Genomic DNA, 25,935 nt, shown 5'->3' with positions numbered 1-25,935 from the left:
TTAAAGATGTTTTGGAATTAGATAAAGTACAAAGATAGTTGGATGATCTTCACTGGCAAACAGAAATCGTTCCAATGTACCCTGAACCCCACACGACCTCCGCCTGGGGCCCCGGGTCCCACCCCGCAGCGATCTCGGCCGCCCCGCCGGGCAGTGCCTGGGCCGGGGCTTGGTGCAGACGGGGTGGGGAAAGAAGAGACACGGGGAAGGTCACGGCTGCCGGCGCAGACCGTGGAGATCAGAGGACCTGCACCTCGCCTGCCGCTAAGCCCTGCCAAAAGCAACAGCGTTTAACTGCAGGTACTCAGGCCCCACCAGGAGCGCCTGCGGAGACCCCGGGCTGACAAGAGGCCCATTCATGACGCGAGCTACCACTTCCCGGCAACCAGTCATAAATATGGGTTTAAAGAGAGAGGTTCAAGCTCCTTTGCTGTTTGCATCAAATGCTCATTGCCTTTCCCGGGGGAGCTGGATCATTCCAGGTCCTACATCCTCACTCCAGGGCTGGTCCTGGCTCGGCACTTGGCACTGGGCTGCAGGATGCCCTCCTGTCCTGGGTGCAGCTTCTACAGCCCGGGGCCAGGAGCTCCCCCGACCCACTGCGACACCCAAACGTGTATGCAGGCTCCACAACTTCCCCAGGAGAACACAAAGTGTCCCCACTGAGGCCTCCGCCTCATTCAAACGAACCCTGACAGAGACAAACTCCCACAAATTACAACAGGCTTCTGTGTAGCACTGACCTTGCCACAGAAACACTGTGATCCTGTCTCTCTATTCATGTGATGTGCTGAGCAAACCATCAGGGAAGGCAGGAACAAAACACTGAGCTCCGGATGAGACTGGGCCAAGGGGACGCCAGGTCCAGCCTTGGGAGGGCCAAGGGGAGAGCACACATTTGGGACCCACTTATGACATTTCAAGTCCCGAGGCCAAGGCTGGATGAGACCCAGAGAGGGAGGTGGGCAAGAGAACAGAAATGTCCAAGAACCAAACCTACTGACTGCATGTAGAGGGGCCGGGGAGGAGGAGGAAGTGGTGGTGACAGAAAAGGAGAGAGCGGCGGGGCCGAAGCAGCAGGAAGGCCGCGAGGCAGGGAGGCCGGGAGGCGGCGAGGCCGCGAGGCCCAGAGACCAGCAGGGATGTGGCTGGGGGAGAGAAGGAGGCGAGCCAGAGCAGCGGCAGCAGCTCCGCAGCAGAAGGGACAAGGGACGGCCCCCCACGCCCAAGTCCCCCCAAGGCCCCACGTCCCCTGCCCTCCAGGCCCGGGGGCTGGTCACTCAGGCCCCGGATGCCCTCACTGCCCATAGCCCCACTGGTGCACGCTGGACCCAGCCCTGGACCTGCAGGTCCACATCGGGCCTCCGGTGACCCCAGGGGACACGCCCTGACCTCTGCTGACCTGACTTCTGGGTGTCACTGCCTGGCACCCAGCTCGCCACCCACTGGCAGCCCTTCCTCACTCACCCTCCAGCCGATGGCTCAGGTCCCATGATTCTGCTTCCCTGACTTTCCTAAATGACCACTCCCCACCCCGACACAGTCGAGCCTCTGGCAGCCCATGCCTGGGGGCACCCTAACATGCTGGCACCCCCAGCGGGCACCCCCGAGGCTCCAGTGCCCTAGCCGCAGGGCCCCAGCGAGGTGACAGGGAGTGCCTTCCCCAGACCCTCACGAGGTGGGGGGCAGTGAGACCGAGGCTGCTGTGTCCTCAGTTCTGGCTGCAGAGAAGAAAGGGGTTTGAAAAGGTAAATTCAAGACAGAAAGACAGAGGGAGGCACCTTCAGGGTCAGAGTCTCAGCTGCAGCAGCCCTGGCCACACACGCCCTGGCCGTTCCCACGCACGGGTACCATGCACCGTCTGTTTTAGTTTTGCTGAAGGTTAGTGGGAGTTTTGCCGTTTCTAAACCCAGATTCCCACAGATGCACAGGTCCCAGTTCAGGGACGGACTCCTCTGGGGGGGTGACTGCCGTGGCCGCCGGATGCTCTGTGCGCTCTGAGTCTCTCTTCCCTCTAATCTGCTTTGAAATTTACAGAGCAAAGAGACGGAGAGATGAGGGACATGGTGCAGGAGGGTCAGACTTCCTGTCCCCAGAGAACACATTCCGCTCACACAGGGCAGAGCACACCTGGGAATAACACAGACACATGTATATCATCCTTTGAAATCAACTCCTTTTTATAGAAATGATTTATTAACTTTAAAAAATGACTTATCCCACATTGTTCTGGGTCATGTTTGGGCCGCACCTCAGAACTGAGACACGGCGCTGCATCAGAAATGACAGTGCTTCTCCCTGACGACGCTCGGACGGAAACCGTGTGGATTCAGCTCCTTCTTCAGCCTCCATCTCGACTCAGAACAATCCTGATACCTGAGAAGCAGAGCGGGGCCACTTCACAGAAATTCCATGTTCACGGTAACTTTACAAAAACAGTATCGGCTTAGAGCCATTGCAGTGGAGAGACTGCAAAGTAAGAACATCTTCCAAAGGCCTTGCTTCCGATTCTTCATCTGATAGAAAACGGGGACAAGACAAAGGTCTACGAGAGGTGGCAGCCGTGTCTCCTTCCGCCATCAGCTCACTTACTCTCCTGATCCGGCTCCTGTTCCTCTCCTGTCACAGAAAAGGAAGCGAACGCGCTACCCGAAAACAGAGGAGTGCAATGGCGAAACAGTTTTCTTCTACAAAGGATGACCACAGAAGAGTAAGATGGGTTTAAATCCTTTCTCTAGAAGAATCTTTTCTGCTCAGAGTTTAGTCCCTGAGTTCCGGGAATTAAACACAGACAAGTGCAGGGCACCGTTCTCACCAACAGCTGGTGCCTAGTGCTCAGGGGGTTACTTCGTCCCATCTTGTCTACCTGAGTCACCAGTTATCCAGCTCTGAAAGCTTAACTTCTTCAACTTGTTCAGGAAAGACAAGTCACCTATCCCTTTATGAATTTCCCCCTTTATCATTCCTGTCATGATTGTCACATTTTATTATCTTTTAAATATTTATTTTGATTTATTCATTTGGTTGCACTGGGTCTTAGTTGCAGCAGACGGCTCCCCAGTTGTGGCTTGAGTGTGGGATCTCGTTCCCTGACCAGGGATCGAACCCGGGAGCGAGGAGTCTTAACCACTGCGCCACCAGGGAAGTCCCTATGGTCACGTTTTAAGTTGTGAGGTGGCCACAGGTGGAGCCCCTTTCTCCAGATGCAACCTCAGCAGTGGTGGCGACAGCAGGATGTACTAATCACCCTGCGCACATTATTTCCTTTAATGCTCACGGCCTCCTAAGTGAAGACCCTTATCACCCCATTTCACAAATGAGAAAAGCAACCCGAGGCTCAGAGAGATGAAGAAACTTCCTCAGAGGCTGGCTCCACATCAAGACTCCCGTGTCCTCACCTGAACCAGAGCCAACTAAACGTGGGAACAAAACCCCGTAATAAACAGGGAAAAGAAAGCTTTGGCTCAAACTAAATTTTCGGGAAAATGCCATTTTGATAAAACTTGTAATTTATCTTATAATTAATAAAATTTAAATGATAATTGTACTTGTGGGTTTTTTCTTAGTATTGCCAAAAAGTAAAGCAGGTTTCTTTTCCGGTTTGTAATTTCTTTGACAAAACATTTTGCACTTCACAGGACCATTAATAAAAATATGTGAATCATTTTTAAAAATACTTGAAGGTTTCATTAATTTTCTCAAGGGTCTCTCACAGGCCTTTGGTGTTTATCCATAATCCTTCCATATTCATCATCATCTTTTTCTGGCTTCGCTAATTCAAACGTTCGCTGGCTTAACTGCCAGAATCTCACTTGCAAATGGCTTTTCCCGTGGTTCCAGCAGTTGTCCAGCAGCACTTACATCTCTTCTTCTGGCAATTCAGGGGTGTCTCAGCGACTACTCTAAGCAAACATCATGACATTCTCAGCGTTCGGTTCAGGCGCACCTCCAGCGGACAGGCCCCGCTGGGCGCACGCCTCAGGCCACAGCCGGAGTCCCACTCGGAGGGCTGCTCCGCAGAGCCCGGCACCTCAGACGGGGAGGGTCCAGAAACCAGCCTCTAGGACTCAGCCCTGCCGCTACAGGAGGAGGGAAGAGAGAGGAGGGACAAAGAAACACGAATGTCCTCAACCCGCCAGGACCCGTGCTCATCCTTCTCACACCTGCTCCCGGCTTCTGCTGCACAAGGAGCCCACAGGTGAGGAGCGGATACTGTCGGCTCACTGACCCTCACGACAGTCCCGTGAGGCAGACGTCGTCATCAACACAGAAGGGGACTGAGGGCTGCCGAAGTCCTCTGGCCAAGCTGCCTCGGCCCAGTCCTGGCTCTGTGAAGCCTGAGGCACTCTTAGCCCCCGCGGACACTGCCTGCCTATACGTGAGGCCAGACAGTTGTCAGCTTGGTTTCAAATGTAAATGCCAAAGAAATTGCAAAACATTAAAAAAAATCAGTATGACAATCCCAGAAGCCTCATCTCAGCCGGTGGGAAAGGACTTGACTTTATTTAGTGGTAAAAACCGCCTCAGTTAGACCAAATATTGCTTCAAGAGTCTTTCACGTTTAAGCAATTACACCTCCTCTCTCTGCAGAGAATAACAGAGGCAGACAGCTCTGTGATCTCCAAGTGTCACCGTCCACAAAGGTGACAGTGAAACAGATGATGTCACTTCGTGCCCAACCAGAGGCCACCTCGACCTTGGTGGGTCCAAGGTGAGTGGCCAGTGATCTAACCGTGAAACTCAGACAAAATGGTTCTGTGTCGAGCCTGCAGGGCTCTGCTGAGCTCTCACGTGAGATTACTCACGCCCTGATTTCACAATGGGTAACTAAATTGTTTCCAAACCACAAAGCACCTTTAATAGACAGAAATACAAAAAAAACATCGGGCTGTTTGATACTGGTTTGCGTGTTTCTTGATATTTCTATAGCACCACAATTTAAATTTGCTAGCCAGACTGACAAATACTTAGTCATGTTTTTTTGTTTTGTTTTGTTTTTTTGCGGTACGCGGGCCTCCCACCGCCACGGCCTCTCCCATTGCAGAGCACAGGCTCTGGACACGCAGGCTCAGCGGCCATGGCCCACAGGCCCAGCCACTCCGCGGCATGTGGGATCTTCCCGGACCGGGGCACGAACCCGTGTCCCCTGCGTCGGCAGGCGGACTCTCAACCACTGCGCCACCAGGGAAGCCCCTTAGTCATGTTTTAAAAGATTATTTTATTTACAAACAGACATACATACACATACAGGAAGAGGAGTGCTTTCTGCCCATAGGATTAAATAAAAGCAAGTTCCAGGTATTTAGTTTATATCATGCATTCTACTGTCCCCTAAAGCCCTAAAATACTGTGAATTTGAATAATTTTAAAGGAAAATTCTTATACAGTGAACCTCTCACAGTAACACTACTGTAATCCTACGTATGCACTGAGAGATGATCTCAAATCCATTTTAACGGTGGTCTTATACCATAGCCAGGACGTGGAATCTAGGGTTTATTCCCAAAGGAAAGCTTTGTCCCTGTCATAATTTATAACAAAAGATAAAAACGCTCATTTATTTTGGAGGTGGAGGGAGGGTCATGGACCCAACTTGACGTGGGTCTGTGTGGACCAGTGGGTCACTATAAAGTGAGAATTCAGCCCCAGATGGTTAGAAGAGCCCTGAAAAAACAACTCTGTTCTCGACAATTTAGTTACCCATTGTGAAATCAGGGCGTGAGTAATCTCACGTGAGAGCTCAGCAGAGCCCTGCAGGCTCGACACAGAACCATTTTGTCTGAGTTTCACGGTTAGATCACTGGCCACTCACCTTGGACCCACCAAGGTCGAGAAGAGGAAGATGGGAGAAGAGCCATGATAAGCTCAGTGGAGGATCCAGAGCCTTGCTTACAATCCAGCTGACAATGACTCCGTGCTTGAAGGCTGCTTCTGGCCAGGGCACAAGCAGGTCCTAAAGCATCGTGACAAGCTGGGGACAGACCCGGCTAGGCAGACGTGCCTGTCAGGGGCGCGGTAGAGAGAGTCTGCGGGAACAGCTCAGCCCCCTAGGTTGCGGTCGTGGTGTGCTGGGGTGAGGGACGCTGGAGGTTTTGCCAGACCCCTGAGCATCCTTTCTAGTTGGTTAGACACTTGCACACACACATATGTGCGTGTAAGCTTAGCCTGAGCCCAGATCCAGAGTGGGATTGGCGGCTCTTGTAGCTGAGACACAACTGGTCTGATAGAGGAGGGGTGAGGCCAAGTGAGGGCAGCACTGGCTTCGTCTTCTTAAAAAATTAAGAAATTTGTGAGACTCAGGACCTAAGGACACAAGGAGCAGTCCTTTGGGTATCAGATTACATACTGAGACCATGAATTGGGAAGGGGGCCTCTCTCCCACGTGCGTGGGGAGCACTGCCCAGGGGGAGGACGCGTTGCCCCTGGAGCCTCAGGACCGTGGACTCTTGGGTCAGGGGCCCCGTGGCCAGCCGAGCTCTCGTGCAGGGGCCGTGACTGTGGTTCCTCCTTCGAGTGGTTTAATGCCAGGAGGGTGAGAACTTCAGACAGGTGGTTTTGAGCATATTCAGCATTTCCCGCTGGGTCGGCAGAATTGGGCCTTGAATGCTGCTCTGACCTTGGTGGTACCGGCTGATGGACCCCTGGGGCACTCAGTCCTCTGCCTACCTTCAGTAAGTTAGAGTTTGGGCTCGACCTCTCAACAGACCCTTCGCCGTCTTCCTACATCTCTGGTGGAATGGACATTTCCAGCTGTTGTTGCACAGACATTCCTGGTCTCGATGGACCCTGGCGATGGGTCACTTAAACACTCCCGGAGTGAGCAGGGTTGTTGATGGTAAAGAAGGCTTATTTCTGCCAGAATGGGTGTATCATTACAGTACAACTTTTTAAATGTCTAGTAAGTTTCAGGTTTCTTAAAAGGCACCAAAGCAGGATGTACGTGAGGATAAGTAGCCCATAATGGGATGCAATTAAGGAAGTGAAAATACAGTCTGATCGCAAAGAAACACTTCCTGGCCGTGAGGAAGGTAGGTGTTCTGCATAATTTTATCGGTGGAAGAGGGGAAACCCCAGTGCCCACAAGACGCCGAAGCGGCCACAGTGAAGTTCACAGGAAATGTCTCGGCCTGGCCCCAGGTGCCTCTTAAAATCCCAACAATGAATTTGTACAGAAGCAGCAAACCTCTTTGTAAGGAAGAGGAAGGAGATTCTCAGAGGCGCTCTGAGCAATTCTGTTGGAGGAAGACCCAGTGAATACGGCTCAGAGCCTCGGTGCCGATCTGTGCCCCTGGGGACGGCCTCAGGCCAGTGCTCTCAGAAGGTGGTGATGGACGTCTCATCTGAAGTGCTAAACACTGAGGAGTGTTTCCTAACCTGCAAACAAAGGGTTTCCTTTATCGGAAATAAGTATAGGGCAGGAACTGAAAATCCTTTTAAAAATGAATATCTTCTACTGTGCCCAGCACTGTAATGAGCTAATACACTGTATGTGAAAAAATGACACGTATACGCCTCTCTAACAGGTAGACAGGAGACCTTGGTAGACACAGCTGAATACTGCTGAGTAATTAAGATGGATGGTTATGAACGTGAAATTGCTTTTAGGAGTGGAGGGACCCACATCCTCAGGTGTGGAGGGAGGTCAGGGCTCCCTGACCTCAGGGCTGGTCACCCTCCGCCCTGGATATCATCTCATGGGCTAATATATATTTTTAAATTAAAATTTAAATTAAAAAATTAAAAAAACTAGAAGTATGTGTGAATTTCCATATACACATAAAGAAATGTGTAAGTTATACCAGTTTATGAACATATTTCTAGAAGTACCTTTAGAGTATTAAAAATGCAACAAAACAGCTCATGGGTACAATAACTTTCCTAATAGGCTTGCTTCTAATGTTCCGCTTTGTAGAATAATCTCAGATTTTATTAGGATAAACAATGTATTTGAAAAGAAGCTACTTTCTTCACATGAGCTACTTTCAAGTAATTTTAAAATTTCTCAGTATTTTTTACATAGTTTAATTTATATAGTTAACAACTTTGTGACTTCAGTCTTGTTAACTGATTAGCTTTTCAAAAAACAGCAATAAAAGCAAAACGATTTTTGCATATGACGTTTTCCTCACAGAAAAAAATGTAACAGTTCTAGACAATAAACACAGCCTTTATTTCCTAAATAGAGAATATATAAATCTGGATTTTCAGCAGAAAGGTGGAACCACTGCCACATTTGTGGCTAACAGAACGCTACATGTAGATATAGAAATACATAAGTTAAACAGATAAAGAAGTTCAAGTTTGGAGAAACAAAAGGAGGAGAAAAAGTTTTTCAGATACGTGTCCAGTTTTGCACAATTTATCCATGAAATAACGCAACTATTCTTTTAATTTAAAAAGAACAGTACACTTTTTTATTTTGAAAAGTTGAGTGCTTATGAATAAAAGCACCATGTTAATATCCGTGAATATCATTATATAATACATAGTGGTAGTTATTCACAGAACATATGATGATACAGACATTTTCATGCCTTTATGGACATATAATTCTAGAATTTAAACTATCATTCATTGTTGATTTGCAGTAAATGTTACTCAAGTGACTATGCTTTCTAAAAAGCAAACCTAAAGCATGAGCGCATGAGCCAACCAGCCGTCACTGAAAGAATGAGCAGAGATGGCGGAGGGAAACGGCCCCGGCCCCGGATTGTGGCTTCTTCACTAGGTCAGTGATTCCCAGCTGTCAGTTCTGTGCCAACCACACGTGACCCCGACTACCTTCAGAGCTACTACGAACTTCTCAACACATAACGAAGTAAGCACCCTTAAAAGAGAACCACCGAGGACTGCAACGGAGAAAAGACACACACTGCGGGCGAAGCCTGGTAACAGTGCGTCCCGAAGGGAGGACTCCTGGGCCCCGCTCAGCTGCCAGGTCACCTGGGTGCCCCCTCGGTACTTTGGCAAAGCACAGGGGAACCCCCAACTGACAACACACTTCAGGAGTTCTGCTACGGGCGGGTTAACTTCTGACTCAATGTGACTTTAATGTTTACTGGAAATCTTTCTATCAGACTATCTTGCGGCCTCGGGAGAAACCCATACTAAACCCAAGCGAACCTGCTGTTGAGGAGCTAACTATTCCCCTGGGGGGAGGGGGCAGCAGACGTTTCCTTAGAGGGCAGACAGTCAACATCTGGGGCTTTGCAGGCCCCCGGCCTCCACTGTGGAAGCAGCCACGGATACAGTGTAACACCTGGACGAGACCGGGCTCCAAGGACACTTCACTTACAAAAATAACCAGGTGGGCTGGACTGGGCCCACCAGCCATAGTTTGCCAAGCTCTGGTCTAGAATATCTTTGTGTTAAAAAATACTTCTCCCATACCTTTTAAAGTCAGAAATTCTCATGAAATGTTCTTCATGCAGTCAAAATGGGCCTTGCCAATTGTTTTTTGTTAGAGAAAAAGTACATGTCCCAAAAAAGTAGCATCCGTTTGGGCTCTACTTAATCGGGTGTTTGTGATGATGTACCTTAGACGAGACTGAGGTTTACCACTGCACCAACTAGAAAAAAATGCTCCCCGAGATAACAGGGTGAAAGGGCTGAGGTGCAGACAAATGCTCAACCTACTTAAGAAAATAAACTCACTCAAAGTACTAGAGCAATCACAGGCGTACAAGCTAGCAGCAATTAAAAGTGAATTCTGGGTGTTTACTAAAGTATATCAGACAGAATCTTTACTTCAAAACAGTTTGCTACCAACTACTATGTATAAAATAAATAAGCTAGAAGAATATATGGCAAAGCACAGGGAATATAGCCAATATTTTATAATAACTACAATGGAGTATTACCTTTAAAAACTGTGAATCACTATGTTGTACACCTGAAACTTATATAATATTTATTGAATGCTTATTAGCAGGTAGGCACTGTTTTAGATGCTGCTGACTTAAGAACAGAATGTAGTCCCTACCATGAAGAAATTCTCAGTCTGGCAAAGAACTTCCTAAAAAATAACAATTAACTGTGACAAAACAACTCTACTACTATCAGATTAATTTAATATGAAAATTAGTTTTCAAGTTTCAAGAAATGCTGTAAGTACTAACTATTAGATATCAGATAAGTATCACATCGGTTTCACATATACTCTATTTTAATTATTTTCCATTATTCGATTATATAAATGAAATAAAAAATGAGATAGCATTGGTTCTAGATATATAATAAAACAAAACAAAGTGGTGTGTGCTACAGGTCACGTTTTTAAGAAACATTTAGCCCTGGACGCAGAGCATTATGTACGGAACTACCTACTGTTATGTAGGTGGAGACCTACTGTTACGTTTGAGGTGGAGACGCCGGCACCACTTCTGAAGGAAAGTCAACAGTGGGCCTGAGGATGGGGCTGGGAGTCGGTGTGAGGGAGGGAACTCTTTTCTCCTTATACCCTCCTGTACTGTTTACTTTTCTTTAAAATAAAAAAAGAAGCATTACTTTCAGTTTTGATTTGCATTCCTCTAATAATTAACAATGTTGAGCATCTTTTCATGTGCCTGTTGGCCATCTGTATGTCTTCTTTGGAGAAATGTCTATTTAGAGTTTCTGCCCATTTTTTGATTGGGTTGTTTGTTTTTTGATATTGAGCTATATGAGCTGTTTGTATATTTTGGAGATTAATCCCTTGTCAGCTGCATCATTTGCAAATATTTTCTCCCATCCTGTACCTTGTCTTTTCATTTTGTTTACAGTTTCCTTTGCTGTACAAAAGCTTTTAAGTTTAATTAGGTCCCATTTGGTATCATCTCACACCAGTCAGAATGGCTACCATCAAAAAGCCTACAAATAATAAATGCTGGAGAGAGTGTGGAGAAAAGGGAACCCTCCTACACTGTTGGTGGGAATGTAAATTGGTGCACCCACTATGGAGAATAGTATGGAGGTTCCTTAAAAAAGTAAAAGTAGGGCTTCCCTGGTGGCGCAGTGCTTGAGAGTCTGCCTGCCAATGCAGGGGACACAAGTTCGTGCCCCGGTCCGGGAAGATCCCACATACTGCGGAGCGGCTGGGCCTGTGAGCCATGGCCACTGAGCCTGTGCGTCCGGAGCCTGTGCTCCGCAAGGGGAGAGGCCACAACAGTGAGAGGCCCATGTAAAAAAAAAAAAAAAGTAAAAGTAGAACTACCATATGACCCTAGAATCCCACTCCTGGGCATATATCCAGACAAAACTATGATTCAAAAAGATACATGTGTCCCAATGTTCGTTGCAGCACTATTTACAATAGCCAAGACATGGAGGCAACCTAAATGTCCGTTGACAGATGAATGGATAAAGAAGATGTGGTACCTATATATACAATGGAATATTACTCGGCCATAAAACAGAATGAAATAATGCCATTTGCAGCAACATGGATGGACCTAGAGATTATCATACTAAGTGCAGTAAGTCAGACAAAGATAAATATCATATATCAGTTATATGTGGAATCTAAAAAAAAATGATACAAATGAACGTATTTACAGAACAGAAACAGACTTACAGACATAGAAAACAAACTTATGGTTACCAAAGGGGAAAGGTGGGAGGGGAGGGATTAATTAGGAATTTGGGATTGACACACACACTACTATACATAAAATGGATAAACAACAAGGCCCTACTGTACAGCACAGGGAATTGTACTCAATATTTTGTAATAACCTATATGGGAAAGGAATCTGAAAATTTTATATATACCTATATCTGAATCACTTTGCTGTACACCTGAAACTAACACCTGAATCAACCATACTTCAATAAAAGAATTAATTTTTAAAAGGAAATATTACTTTTAAAATAATTTTTTTAAAAAAGTGATTAGGGCTTCCCTGGTGGCGCAGTGGTTGAGAGTCCGCCTGCCGATGCAGGGGACACGGGTTCGTGCCCCGGTCCGGGAGGATCCCACATGCCGCGGAGCAGCTGGGCCCGTGAGCCATGGCCGCTGAGCCTGCGCGTCTGGAGCCTGTGCTCCGCAACGGGAGAGGCCACAACAGTGAGAGGCCCGCGTACCACAAAAAAAAAAAAAAAAAAAAAAGTGATTAACATCAACAAAGAGAAAGAACAGTTCTCCTTAGGAGGTGTGCAAACAGAGGATGGGGGTTACATTTAACTGTATCTTCTTCTTCTACAACTCAATGTTTTTCCCTATCCTAACCTAACCCGAAACAATTGAGCTGTATTTCTTTTTTGCCAGTGGAAAAGTTGAGGGGGGAAGCACAGAAACCCAGACAAAATGCACCAACACGTCTGCACCTGAGGAGGCCTGACAGTCGATGCCCAGCACCGCCACCCAGTCTGGAGGCAAAAGGACAGCTGAGGCCTTCCTTCTCCTCCCCTCTAGTCAGGACACCCAGAACCATGGAGCTGAGTGAAAGAAACATTCCTGGCTGCCCGGTCACTCACTTTCCTTTCCAACAACAGCTTCCACAGCCCATCGTGGGAATTTTTAACTTACGCAATTATGAAATAAAAATGTATTGCCACTAAACACACCTGTATAAATGTCACTTTAATCTTTCCTCATGACTTGCTGGTTTAATTACGTGGCTCCACAGTCATATAAAATTTCATTGACGGAGTTATAAGCATTACTAATTGTTGGGCATGAAACAACTTACGATGTTGGATTTCTCATTCATTCTCAAGCTAAAAGGCTAAATGATAGTGAAATTTAATAAAACTTCTTAGCATTAGATTATACAGATAACTTTTACTTTGTAGAGTGCACATGTTTGGTAAAGATTTCTCAGGCTTCAGTAAGTCAGAAGTAATGAAAGGAGTACACATTTTCTTACTTAAAACCTAATATCTGCAGCAGGAGAGCTGGCATGTTGCTAATAGTCTCAATGACAACCACGAAAAGGAAACAAGCCAATGCAAACAAATATGATTTTCTGAAAAAAAAACCCAATAATGAGTCTAAATATAAGAAGTGATTTCAAATGTATCTTAAGACATACTCTAGAAGCACAGAAACTTCTGGATGTCTGTTTAAATGGAATGTAAAATAAGAATACTGAATATCCAACTGATTCAAAGTAAAAAACAGAAAGACGCCACAGGTAGAGCCTTCATGAGTGACAGTGACTTGGGGAACAAGCCCTGGTTCCTGCTCAGCTCCTTGCATTCCAAGGACGCTTCCTGACACTCGGGTTAAAACTCACTTGATGCAACCTACCAAAGGAAATGGCAAAAGTGGGACACTGCTCAGCATCACATTGAATAAAAACTCTAACAAAGTTAGTTAATAGGTGATTAAGGTTGGATTTACATTTCCTCATTTACCACTTTTGACATTCACATAGTTAAAAACAGATGTGAAACATTCCCAGTCTGTACAGCACACGTGCAGAACACACACACACACACACACACACACACACACACGACCTTCCTGTTGTGGAGCCTGACACTCTCTTCCCATCAGGACCTATACCAACCTCTCCTGGGGCTCTCATGATTGAAGAGGATGCCATTCACTGCAAACAGATTATACGCCTCCCGGAAGTTCACCACAATCCAATAGGCATAGAGCTTTGCTGCCCCTGTTGGAATAATTTTTTAAAAGCAAATAAAAGACAGTGATTGTTATAAAAGACGGTGTCTTATTATAAAAGACAGCCATTTTCACTTAAACAAGTGACAACGTGCAATATTTACAATATGTAATGTATCAAGATAGGGGAAAAAATGAATCAAAAGCCAAAGACAAAATAAAGGTTTCTTTGCCGGTTAATCACGTGACAAGGAAATACTTAAGAATGTCGTCCTTCTGTCATCATCACGGCTCGTTCCTTCACAATCTAATTCACTCAGCTGTAGTGTGTGCAGTGTATCAAACTGACCTTTCTTAGGTCTCATCCCCTTTTTCTTAGTTTTGAAGAATTAGGAAGTGAAAAATACGGGCGCTTAATATTCTAGCAGCTTTCAAATTTTATCATTTTTGTTTGTTTGTCTGTTTAAAGGTTTGAGCTCAGGGAGAATTTCATCAGGGAAATGGAATCAAAAACACCAGGCCGTATCACTTCAGCACAACCTCCACGGTTCAGTGAACAGAATCTTGCTGGACCTAATTTCCCTTTTAAAGCGGCCCGTCTGGAAGGGCGAAGCGGTGCGGAGGCGGCAGCGAGAACCTGCGGTGACGTCACAGAACAGACACTGACACACCAGTGTGAAGCAACTGTACTCCAACAGAGGTGTTAAAAAGAAAGAAAGACCCAACACAGCCAAAAATAAACAAACAAATAAATAAATTTATATATAAAAAAAACCTGCGGCGAGCACAACACAAAGGTGTCTGACCAGCAAGGCCGGCCCCTTTAGGTTGCTTCAATGTTGCTCTCACACCACGTGACCTCAGCCACGAGCCACGAACAGCGTCCAGGCGGAAGCACCCCGGAGCACAGAGAACCCAGCCCATGCGCATCCTCACCGTATGGCGAGCGCGGGTAGAAAGGAGTGGTCTCCTTCTGCGGTATTTCCTGCACTTTCCCATAAAGCTCGCTTGTTGAGGCTTGGTAGAACTTCACAGAGTTGATAAGGCCACAGGTCTTCACTGCATCCAGAAGCCGTAAGGTGCCAACCCCATCGACGTCCGCAGTATATTCAGCCAGGTCAAAAGAAATCTGCAAAGAGCAGGTGAAGATGGGACCACATGAATGGGCTCAGCAACAAAGACGCCTCAGGGGTGACAGACTCCTACTTTGAAACATTATGCTTGTGAGGAAATATTATTCTCTCGCAGCAGAATCAGAATATGATGTCATCTGTTTCTGACATCAAGTGGCTGCAAAATACCTTAAGAACTAGGTATTAATTACCTACGGTAACATGAGGTACATCACCTCCTAACTCCAGGCTGAAGTCCCCAGGGCCGTGCTTTTCAAAGTGCACACCTGTGCTCCTCAGCATGACCTGGGTGCTCCTGAAACATTCAGGTGGAACCAATCTCTTGGGGAGCCTAGAGAACCCACATTTTTAATGAGTCCCAGTTGACTTTTATGCACAGGTAAGTTTGAGAACATGTGATTAGAACAGAGTTGATTTTAAAAAGAATTGTTTTATTTTCTATTTTTAATTAAGCTACAAGATTGACTTTTTAGTATACTATATACATAATATATCTTTTAATTATAAAACACACTGAATACAGAAAGATGCTAATGCATATTGAGTTGATTGACTTTTAAGAAGAGTGTGTTAAGGAATAATTCAGTGTTTTGCAGTTCTCGAATGTTTTCTTTAAAAATAAATGTGACTGATGTGCTTTTTTCTTAAATCATTTCTAAGCACAATAAACAAATTAACCAAGTATTCAAATCTCCTAAACTAGTAACACTGAAATTCTCCGCCTCTGGTTTATTCACAGGCCAAACACAGCTGGACACGCGGCCACACTCCCCCATCGTCTGCTGAGGCCTCAGTTTCCCCTGGAAGCCCCTCTCTGGGCCGAGTGTCCCCCGATTCCTTGTGCCGCCTTGTCCTTGGCTCAGGGCATTCAGGGAACTCCCGGGCCTACCCATCAGGGACCCGACTCAGGTCACAGAACTCACCCCTGTTCTCTAGGTCAGTAAAGCTCACAGGCAGCCATGAGACAAAACAGAAAAAAGTATGTTTCATCCACAATCTTTCAAAGCCAAGAAAGCAAGATTTAGGGCTATTTTATTCTTTTTACATACAGTTTATTGCAATAAAATTTACATACCATAAATTCACCCTTTTAAAGTTTACAACTCAGTGGTTTCTAGTATATTCACAGCGTTCTACAATCATCACCACCATCTAATTCCAGAACATTTTCCTCATCCCCAAAAGAAAGTCTGTACCGATCAGCACTCATTTCCCATCCATCCATCCCCAGCCTGACAGCTACTAACCTACTTTCTGTCTCTATGCATTTACCTATTCTGACATTTCATCTAAAGGGAGTCACATCTAATATGTGGCCTGTAGTGACTGGCTTCTTTCACACATCATATTTTCATTTCTCTTGGATCTATACCTAGAGTCATGTGTGTTAACATTTCGAGGACCTGCCATACTGTTTCCCAAACTGGCTGCACCATTTCACAGTCTCCCCAGCAGTGATAAGGGCTTCAATTTCTCCACGCCCACCTGTACCTCTCGTGGTCTGGCTTTTTGATTATGGACATCCTAGTGGGTGTGAAATGGTATGTCATTGTGGTTTTTTTTTTTCATTAAGATATAATTAACATACAACATTACATTAGTTTCAGGTGTACAACATAATGATTTGATATACATATATATCACAAAATAATCACAATAAGTCTAGTTAATATCCATCACCACAGAGTTACAAAAATTCTTTTTTTATTTCATTCATTCATTCATTCATTCATTCATTTATTTATTTATGGATGGCTGTGTTGGGTCTTCGTTTCTGTGCGAGGGCTTTCTCCAGTTGCGGCAAGTGGGGGCCCCTCTTCATCGCGGTGCGCGGGGCCTCTCACTATCGTGGCCTCTCTCGTTGCGGAGCACAGGCTCCAGATGCGCAGGCTCAGTAATTGTGGTGCACGGGCCCAGTTGCTCCGTGGTATGTGGGATCTTCCCAGACCAGGGCTCGAACCCGTGTCCCCTGCATTGGCAGGCAGATTCTCAACGACTGCGCCACCAGGGAAGCCCCAAAAATTCTTTTTTTCTGATGAGAACTGTTAGACTCTATTTTCTTAGTAACTTTCAAATATACAATACAGCATTGTTAACTCTAGTCACCATGCTGCTCTTACATCCTCACTACTTATTTATTGCATGACTAGACGTTTGTACCTTTTGACCCCCTTCACCCATTTTGCCCAGTCCCCAGTTCTAGTTAATTTTTATATGTGATATGTTTGCATATGGATGTCCAGTTGTCTCAGCAACATTTGCTGAAAAGGCTATTCTTTCCCCATCAAATGGTCTTGGTATGGGCCCATTTTGTTCTTAGGAAAAGCTGTGGCCCAGGTTGAGGGGACAGCGCACTGAGCAGGCCTCAGGGGATGGGGTGTCAGGGCTCTGGGACCACCTGCTGAGACCACCCTCCCCCCAGCTCACTCCAACCACTCAACTGCTCTCCCTGGATGCAGTGTTCTTGTGGTATAACGCCACAGACAAACACTTATAGGACACTTTACAATTCAAAAGTGCTTCTTTTGGAGCTTTACAATTCTAGGAGAAAGAGAAAGCAGGCCCTGAGGTTCAGAGAAACTGACTTGATAAAGTCACACAAACGTCAGGAGCAGCAGGGCTGGGGTGAAGACAGGCAAGGCGCTCGCTGAGAAAGCAGGGCGCCGCCGTCCCGAGGGGTGGACTCTGCGAGGGTCTCACGACAACCTCGGACACTTGGACAAGACACAGAAACGCACGTGTGTGCACGCGTGCACCCACGTGCACACACACGCACACGCACACGCAGTGTGGCCTACAGCTTCCAGGGGCTCATGGGCTGCAGGTGAAGACCCCCTGCACCAGGAGCTCCTTTCTCACACTAGGAACCTGTCAAGCCAGGACCTAAATATTTTTACATATAAATTCATACCCAGTAATATTTTTCATCCTTTGGGTGGGATCACCCAAGTTTGAACAGCAAAGAGAACATTGTTTTTTCTCTTTCTTTGGCTATTTTTTCATTTGTATACACGCTATCTAAACAGCTACATGAAGGGAACGGCTAGTGGTACATACACTGCGTAGAGCCTATGTTATGTTCACGCTGATCCTCAACCACTGGAACACAGATTAAGAAGACTTTGTACACCTTAAAAGCTTTTACATATGCCAGGGAATCCAGTTTAGATAATTAATAGGTTCTTCTTCAGAGAACATAAATCATGGAAAAGAATTAAAAGCACTTAGGCTGAAAAAAGTAACTGAGGCAGGGGAATGGGGTGGGGTGTGGCTCCATGTATATACAGATTTTTCGGTAACTCCATCAAGACTTAAGCATATGTTTGATATTTAAAATGCTGGGGAATAGGATTAGCTGATTAAATCCAACTGTCCACAAAGTGTTTTACAATACAGAGTAACAAATTAAGTGGCTTCCTTTAAAAGAAAAACATGAGAATAGTACTTTCAGCTTGATAAACCCCTAACAGTTACAAGTGTCTGAAAGACACCAAAGCATCGGGGGTCTGGAAAGTCACATACAGCCCGTGGGCCAAACCTGGCTCTGTCCTGTTTTTGTCCTAAAGGCGTCTAGGAATACAGACACACTCATTGGCTGATGTGTTTTCTATGACTGCTTTCACACCGTAACAGCAGTGAAAATATTTACTATCTGGCCCTTTACAGAAAAAGCTTTCTGACCCCTGAACTGAACCACAGTTACATTCCGAGCCAAGACTGAGTAGTTTTCAAAATTGTTATCATTATTTTCCACGTTTTCTCAAAACTACAGGATGGCTCTGGAGTGTGTTTCCATACCGACACAGGCCACCCCTTCAGAGGCCTGAGGACTGGACAACAGCAGGCGCTGACCTCACCCAGCAGGGAGAACAAAAAACGGACGGATCAAAACACCAAGCCTACAAGTACCGTCCTGCCCTGCCCTGGTAGCAACACTTTCTGGCGTGGCTTCTGGAACCCCGCATCCTCCTAGCTCTCCCCCCCTCGTTGGGGGCAGCTTCCTGGGCTCTTGTGCCACCCGACCACCCCCTCTCCAGCCCCGGGCTCAGCACTGCTTCTGCTCCCCTCCCTCACCAGCTGTCCCGAATCAAAGTCCCGTCTGCAGGCCTGCCCGGCCCTGAGCAGCGGCCTCACGCCTCGTCCCACCTGAGGACGTCATCTCACCCTCACCTGCCCCGACGGGATTCTGGATGCTGCCACCAAAGCACGTCTTCGCTTGTCCCCTCTCCCTCTGCTGAGATGGCACCTACTCCCCTGATGCTCCCAAGGGAACCCGAGGGAGCCTGGGCGACCCGTCCGCCCTCAGGGTTCACGGACCCTAAGCGTGTCTGCCCACTTCGCTGCCCGGCCCCCTTTCACAGGAAGCACCCCGGGAGCCCTAGCAAGTCCAACTGCGGCCCCTCCCCACTGACCGCGGCCTCAGCCTTGGACTCGCGTCCCCTCCGTGTGCAGTGCTGGTCCATCTCCCCCCCATCTCTGTGCAAACGCCCCCCCCTTCACAAGGGCCTGCCCTGCCTTCCTGTCTACCTAAAAAGCCCAAAGCCCCTCATCTGTGTTTATCCAGCCTTCACGCTGATCTGATTACTTACTCACCATCTCCTCCATTAAAACGAAGCTCCCGAGAGCAGGTATGTTCTCGCGTTCTACAGGACCCCCGTGCCTGAAACACTGCTTGTCCAGTATTTGTTGGATGGATGAAGACAGCATGGTAACTACTGAGATTTAAATGTCAAACGTACAAATATCAAAATAAAACTACAAAAACTAGTAGAAAAAAATGGGCTATCAGAATGACAGAAGAAGGTTGATAATTTAATCGTACTGAAATAGGTAAAATTTCAAGGAGCAAGGTAAGTGAAATTCTACGTAAACTTCAAAACTTTAGCATAACAAATGTGACGAAGGCTTAACGGTTCCACAACATGGCGATGTACGATTCAGAGCAAAGGAGACCATCTTAGGCCACAGCTGGGAACCGGGTGTGGAGGAAGCAGGTTGGTGATATAACCAAAGACCTGGTCGCCGACACGTTCGCCCGCCAGGCGCTGTCAGGGCAGTCACAGAGCCTCCAAGAACCAGGGCATCTGAAGCCATGGGAAAACAGCAAATTTAAGTTCAAATATAAAGCAGATTGCCCTTATCCACATTCAAAGATACACACAGATATCCCCAGAATTATCCTCATTCAGAGAGAGGTGGTAAATCACAGCCTTTCCTGAAACAACGACAACAACGATTTAGGAACGGTCCCCCGAGGGCTGTGGGGACCCAGATGCAGGAACTGAAGGTCTGCCCTGCACTTCCGCACAGCCTGCAGACTGGAACGTAAATTCTGGAAGTGTTTTCACTGTAGCAGGCTGCGGTCCCGGCAGGCCTGGCTCAGAGCGCGAGGCCTCACACCAAAGGAAGCAAAGAACAATGATGATTCCACCGTCCGGAGCAGACGGCCCGCTTCACCCCTCCCTGAGGGGGTCTCCCCAGGGCAGTCGCCTTGTGACCCTCAAGTCGTCAACTGCCTGGAAGCCCCCCAGCACAGGAGCCTTGCTTGTTTGTGTGTGTGTGTGTCTGTCTGTTCTGTTCTCCCACCAGTGAGAAGCCTGCCCGTCTCAACAGAGGTGCTCCAGAAACAGACCCTGAATGAACGCGATGGCCCGAAGCCTGAAGCGTGGACACGTACTTTCTCAATGACCCTATCATACAGTTAATAACGCGGTGAAGTTCACATAGGCAGCAAATTTGAGTTTTAAAACCCCAACGAAGGAGCCCCAGTTTCCTGACTAGAGATGTCGCCTCAGAAAAAGAGAAGATCGTTGCTGCAGAAGAACTGTATGTGGGAAAAGACATGCCCCAGAGGCCAGGGCGCCCCTGCAGCATCTGACTCCCAGAAACACGGGAGCTGGAGACGCTGGGGCCGCACAGGCAGCCGCGCCGGTCGCTGCTCCTCGGGGCTTGGAATCTGCAAGTGAAAGTTATTAATCACGGAGAACAACAACAAAACATCCCTTTCCACGTGAATCAGGCTCTCGGCGAGCAGCCGCCCTCCAGAGGCGCCGGTTCCTCAGCAGCTGGGCCGAGGCACAAAACTGTGTCAGCGGAAGGGCAATCAGCACAAGGCAGGCGCGGCCCGGAGGGACCCCGAGGGCTTCCCCGAGGGGTCTGGGGAGGGCGCGTCCCCGTCTAGGGGCGGCCACCTGGAGCAGCAGGGCACCGTGCCCTGAGTACACGGAGTGCAAAGGTGAAGTCCTGCTCACCTGCCTGCCGGGAACAGGTCAGAAAGGGGAGTGAAGGGGCCACAAGGCGATAGCACAGGGATTGCGGAGCAGGGACAGCACCCTAGAGGAGAGGAGAGCAGGACAGAGGAAAGAAGGGCTCGGGGAGCAGGCGGCCCACGTGAGCAGGGGGAGGTGGGGGGCGTCCTCGGCGGGGGCGGCATGAGCCAAAGCACAGACAAGTGCCCTGCCCACGCGGGGAGGTCAGGGGTCTCCAGTTCAGATGGGGAAAAGGGACGGAAACAGAAGGAACTGATCAGTAAACATCAGGAGAGGCCACTCTGGAGGAGGCCCTGGATGCAGTCTGCAGCCCGTTCAGCAGCCTGTGGTTCCAGAACAGAGGAGGGGCATCAACCGGCCTCCTCCCTGGGGACGCACACCCGGCCTCAGCTCTCTGTGCCTCAGCCCCGCCAAGGCCCAGCGCAGAACCTTTCACTCCCGACATTCGTAAGCCCAATTTTATATGATTTTTCCTTGTTTTACCGCCATTATATTTTTTGTTCAAAAACATTTACAATGATAATTTGAAACATCTCACAATCATAAGGTTATTAGCCCACCGGAGTGATGAATTCTAGGCAGACTAAACAAAGGAGACGCCTCTGTGAGCCTTCCTCTGCCCAGCGTAAATTCATACGTAGTTTCCGTAAGTTTTTGAAATACTTCAAGGTGACTAACAACTCCCACGGGGAATCGGAACGTTCACCGTGTTTGGACAAGACACCACCCCAGGCTCCTGAGGACTCTGACCCAGCGAGAGCCATCCGCCCACGGCCCACGCGGGGCCAGGGCTCTCCACTCTCACCCGACTGCTCAGCACACGGCAGGACAAGAGACTTGTGGAACAGACAAAGGGCACGTTTCTTCACAAGTTTACTTCTTATCCATTAAGACAAACTGAAACGTTGGTTAATCCGTCTCCCTAGTCTCAGGGTTGCCTAAAGCGCAGCTTTCTTTAAGAGCAGGATTCTGCCCTGAGGCCCACACTGTATTGCTTCCCAAACCTGCCAGCTCCTCCGTCCACTGACATGGAAAGGATGGTCTCAAGGACAGTCCTTCAGTTTGAGAATCTCCACTGCTGCCAATGTTGGGCTCTCCCCCCACTTCAGTGATCCAGTTCCTCGCCATTTGCTGTAACCTCCAAGAACCTCTGATCCCATTCTTGCTTTCTCAGTGAAGATAGGCTATAACTCAAGAACAAAGATAACAATTAAACTAAACTCCTGGTTTCACAGAAAATCATAACTTACAAATACTGTGACTCCACCTATCACAAATGAGCCACATCAGACATCTTTTCCTGCCCACTTTATAGAGGCTTATCAGCTGGTGAAAAACAAAAACCTGCCATGATTTTCACATGGGACAAGGGCACCGAGAGTAATGATCTAGTTTTTCTAGAGATTCCTTATAGGCAAGCAGAAGTAAGAAGCAAGGCTACCTGTGAAATTAATCACACTGGGACAGTTGGCCAAGGGTCCACAGGGTCCCCGGATAGAATTGAAGGGGGCAAGGGGGTTGGGCTGAGAAACCAGACGTCTTCATTTTCACTAAAGTCTTCCTGAGGTTTAGAACTTCCTTCAGGTTTGAGTGCAGGCAATGATCCCCAGAGTAACAGCACCAGGTGGCACTCCCACTGTCTGTCACGGGGGCAGGGTTGCTGGGAGCCTCTCAGTGTCACTCTGCCCGTCGCTGCTCTGGAGGCTCAGGGGTTATCGGACCCACCTCAGGCTTTGCTCTACCACTGTGCCACACTGTCACATCGCTGGATCACCCCTGGCTTTTAAATACTGTGATGTTAACATATGAATCGAGTCAGTCTCCTCTGTAATCTTCAGTGTTATGCTTTGTGTTACAGTACTTGTAACGAACTTATCCTGGGAATATCCACAGGCTTCGTCAGACTGCGGAAGTCGACAGCCTAAGAAAGGGCAAGGGTGCCTCTACTGGTGGGGGTGACAGATTCCAGTATTTTAGAATGTGCTTCGAGAAGAAAAGCCCCCAGTCTCGCTCAGAACCCCCCCCCATTAACAAGCTCCCTTCGCCATGTCGGGGTCTGATGCACTTAACCTCAAGGCACATGGTTACATCTTTGATTATTCTATGGTCTGAATCATCGATAGATTCCTGACCTCCAAGACTAAGTACCAAAACCACACAAGTACACTAAAGCATTCACATGACACCAGAGTTGGACATATAATCAAAAAGTGAATAATCAAACTAGCCTTGAGCCCTAGTTTATAATGTTTACAACTTTAATCTTCTGAATTATTTTGATCACACATATAGGAAATGATCTAACTGCCCTGAAGCCCACTGCTGGCAAGGGCACAGGAGTGGATAGAGGGATTATCTAAATCAGGGGGACTTAGCCAACAGCCTTAACACATTTAACTAAGGGATTAAAACTATTTGTTAAGGATACTCCAGAGATGACTACAGGATTTAATTTTCGTTGCACACTACCACTCAGGCGATGGGGATCTGGGGAGCCCTCAGTACCGACAACACCTGAGCAGTCGTTCAGGCCGCGCACAGGAGGACCAGAACCGCGTCCACTATTATTATCAAGCGTCACTGCTACCTTCCGACTACTGTCGCTACAGTCGGAGTGGCCACTCCCATAACACTGAAGTAGGAACTCAGCACGTACCTTTGCATCTAAATAGCTGATCATTCTTTAGTCCACAGACCATCAGAACAGCAACAAAAACAAAACAATAAGAATGCCCTGAGCTGGTTCAGAGGGTCTGGGAAGCTACAAAGCGCGCAGGTGCAGTGATGCAGGTCACCGTTCTCCGCGGGAAGAGAATCTCGTTAAGATGAAGCAGAGGGCTTCCCTGGTGGCGCCGATGCAGGGGACGTGGATTCGTGCCCCGGTCCGGGAGGATCCCACATACCGCGGAGCGGCTGGGCCCGTGAGCCATGGCCGCTGAGCCTGCGCGTCCGGAGCCTGTGCTCCGCAACGGGAGAGGCCACAGCGGTGAGAGGCCCGCGTACCGCAAATAAAAAAAAAAGAGACGAAGCAGAGCGAGAACTTCTGGCAGGGAAGCAGCTCAGGGAGCTGTATCCCCACAGAGACGGTCGTGTCCGAGTGTCTGTCAGTCGTCACAGCTTAAGAGTGGCCACGAAAACAGCCTGTCACGTGGGACAAACTGTTTTCTGTTCTTTTTGCCTCCATTTCTCTTGACCTACTTTTTCTTCCAAAAATAGCATATAGTGTATCAATTTTAGAAGGAATAATACAGAATTACTATCTAAGCCATGGGGCGGGGTGGGGGCGGGAAATGTACAAAAGGCTTGTTTCACTAAGTAATGGAACCAAGCAGAACCCTGCAGGGCCCCCCAGGTATGAAACTAAGCTGTTAATGATGAGGACAACAGACTCACAGACTCACTCTGATGCACAGTCCTGAGCTGTCTGACAGATACTGTAACTGCCACCAGAGAGAAAAGCTAAGTGCGTGATGACCAGACTGTAGTCACGACATAAGCTGCTCCATCTCGAGCAGACCTGAGTCCATGGCCAGCACAATTCCAAGAACGGGCCTCGAGAGAATGGGATTAACACTCTTGCTCATAATAGTCTATATCTTTGTGGGCATCAAAATAATTGTAGCTTGCTCTGCCCGTTTATGTAAGCGGGCAACTAAAATTGTCAGCAAAGAGATGCTACAGACCCATGTCGTCATCTTCCACTCTGAGAACACGGCACCTATGTCAGCAAGAAGAAGGTACAGGAGACGCACTTCGCCCCTAATCGTGTATAAATGGAATGATGTCTGACAGTGGGGAGACGAAAGCAGCTCTTTTGCCCCTTTCCTGTTTGCCCATTTCTGTTTCCCTCTAACCCTGAAAGAACCTAAGTGGCCTGTTGATTCTCTTCCTAGATTAAAAGAAGAACAAAGAATTAAGCAGTTAAAGGATGACGAGCTCTGTACCCCAGCAGTCCCCTTAGCAACTCTGCAGGCAGATCACTCCGGCAAGATAACTCTGAAGAGAGTCAGGGTCTGCACACCATGGAGAAGGATGCAGAACCCAACCTCCTGCCTCGACGATTCACTGAGATTCTTCCCTTTAAAAACTGCCAAGTCTGAGCAGAATCTTCAGAGTTGGTCTTGGGACCTGAGCCCACCTTCTCTCTCTCCTTCTCTGCCGGTTTTCCTGATGAAAGCACCTTTCCTTTCTACTGACACTTGCCTCTGGAATTAGGCTTTTGAGCAGCAAGCAGCCGAACCTGAGTTCGGTAACAGTAACATCTCACAAGAGACCTAGATGTTCTGTTGAAAATATTTCGTTGAAAGCCCTGGAAAGAAGACCCAGAAGCTCAAGACAAAGAAGAACTGTGTAGCAAACTGGCAACCAAAATAGGGAAAGCGGGGGGAAAGGTGCATTCATTAAACTACAATAATTTAAAATAATGCCCAAGAAAGAATAAGGTGGGGTCCAAGGACAAGGATCTAAAGTCAATGAGAAGTGCAGTGGGGTTTAGAGAAGGCTGCTGGGGGAACCAGGCGGCAGGGGGCAGGGGCCTGGGAAGGAGGCAGTGGGAGTCTGCCCTCTGCTTGCTGGGGAGAACAAGGGCCTTCCATTCCCAAACTGCTACCTGAAGCAGGTGGGTGGAACAGTGGTAAATACCAAGCTGCCCTCTGTCTCAGAGAAAAACTAAAATGCAGACAAGTCACGGAGACGGACGGGCATGCGTGATACTGTAAAAGTCCACTCACTCTGATGAAAATGCCAGCAGATCCATAAAAAGGTAACTGACAGTCCCCCTGGAGGGGAACTCAAACGAGGGTTGTCACTTTCATGGTGAAAAATCTAGCAAAGTGTACAGTAATGAGCAGAACCAGTGAGCGGCTGAAGATGGGTCAGAGCAAAAATAAAGCTGGCCTTGCGAGAGTTGATGTTGCCTCGTTACTTTTGCAGAATTCTTTAAGAGCGAAATAAGCACACGGGCAAGGAAGAGCAAGGAGGAAATCAA

The 25,935-nt window shown here is 47.6% G+C and overlaps 1 protein-coding gene across 6 annotated transcripts in view; it reads right to left on the bottom strand.

The window, feature by feature from the left end:
* GMDS (GDP-mannose 4,6-dehydratase) overlaps positions 1–25,935 on the bottom strand; it is a 499,050-nt gene that overhangs the window by 268,927 nt on the left and 204,188 nt on the right. For 5 of the 6 annotated variants that reach the window (XR_014295491.1, XM_082638227.1, XM_082638228.1 and 2 more), the window contains exons 5-6: positions 14,483–14,675; positions 13,491–13,595 (exon numbers count right to left, since the gene is read on the bottom strand). Coding sequence is in view for 5 of the 6 variants with exons in the window: in XM_082638227.1 (XP_082494353.1) it covers positions 13,491–13,595; positions 14,483–14,675 (298 nt within the window). In the remaining variant the exon portion in view is untranslated. The remainder of the gene's footprint in view (positions 1–13,490; positions 13,596–14,482; positions 14,676–25,935) is intronic. The other variant, XM_082638229.1, reaches the window with a different exon arrangement.

The sequence above is a fragment of the Mesoplodon mirus genome (genome assembly GCF_964341445.2).
Source record: "Mesoplodon mirus genome assembly, chromosome: 12".
In the NCBI taxonomy this organism is placed as follows: Eukaryota; Metazoa; Chordata; class Mammalia; order Artiodactyla; family Ziphiidae; genus Mesoplodon; species Mesoplodon mirus.
The sequence above is the reverse complement of the archived record's forward strand: the minus strand, read 5'-3'. Positions and strand labels throughout refer to the sequence as shown.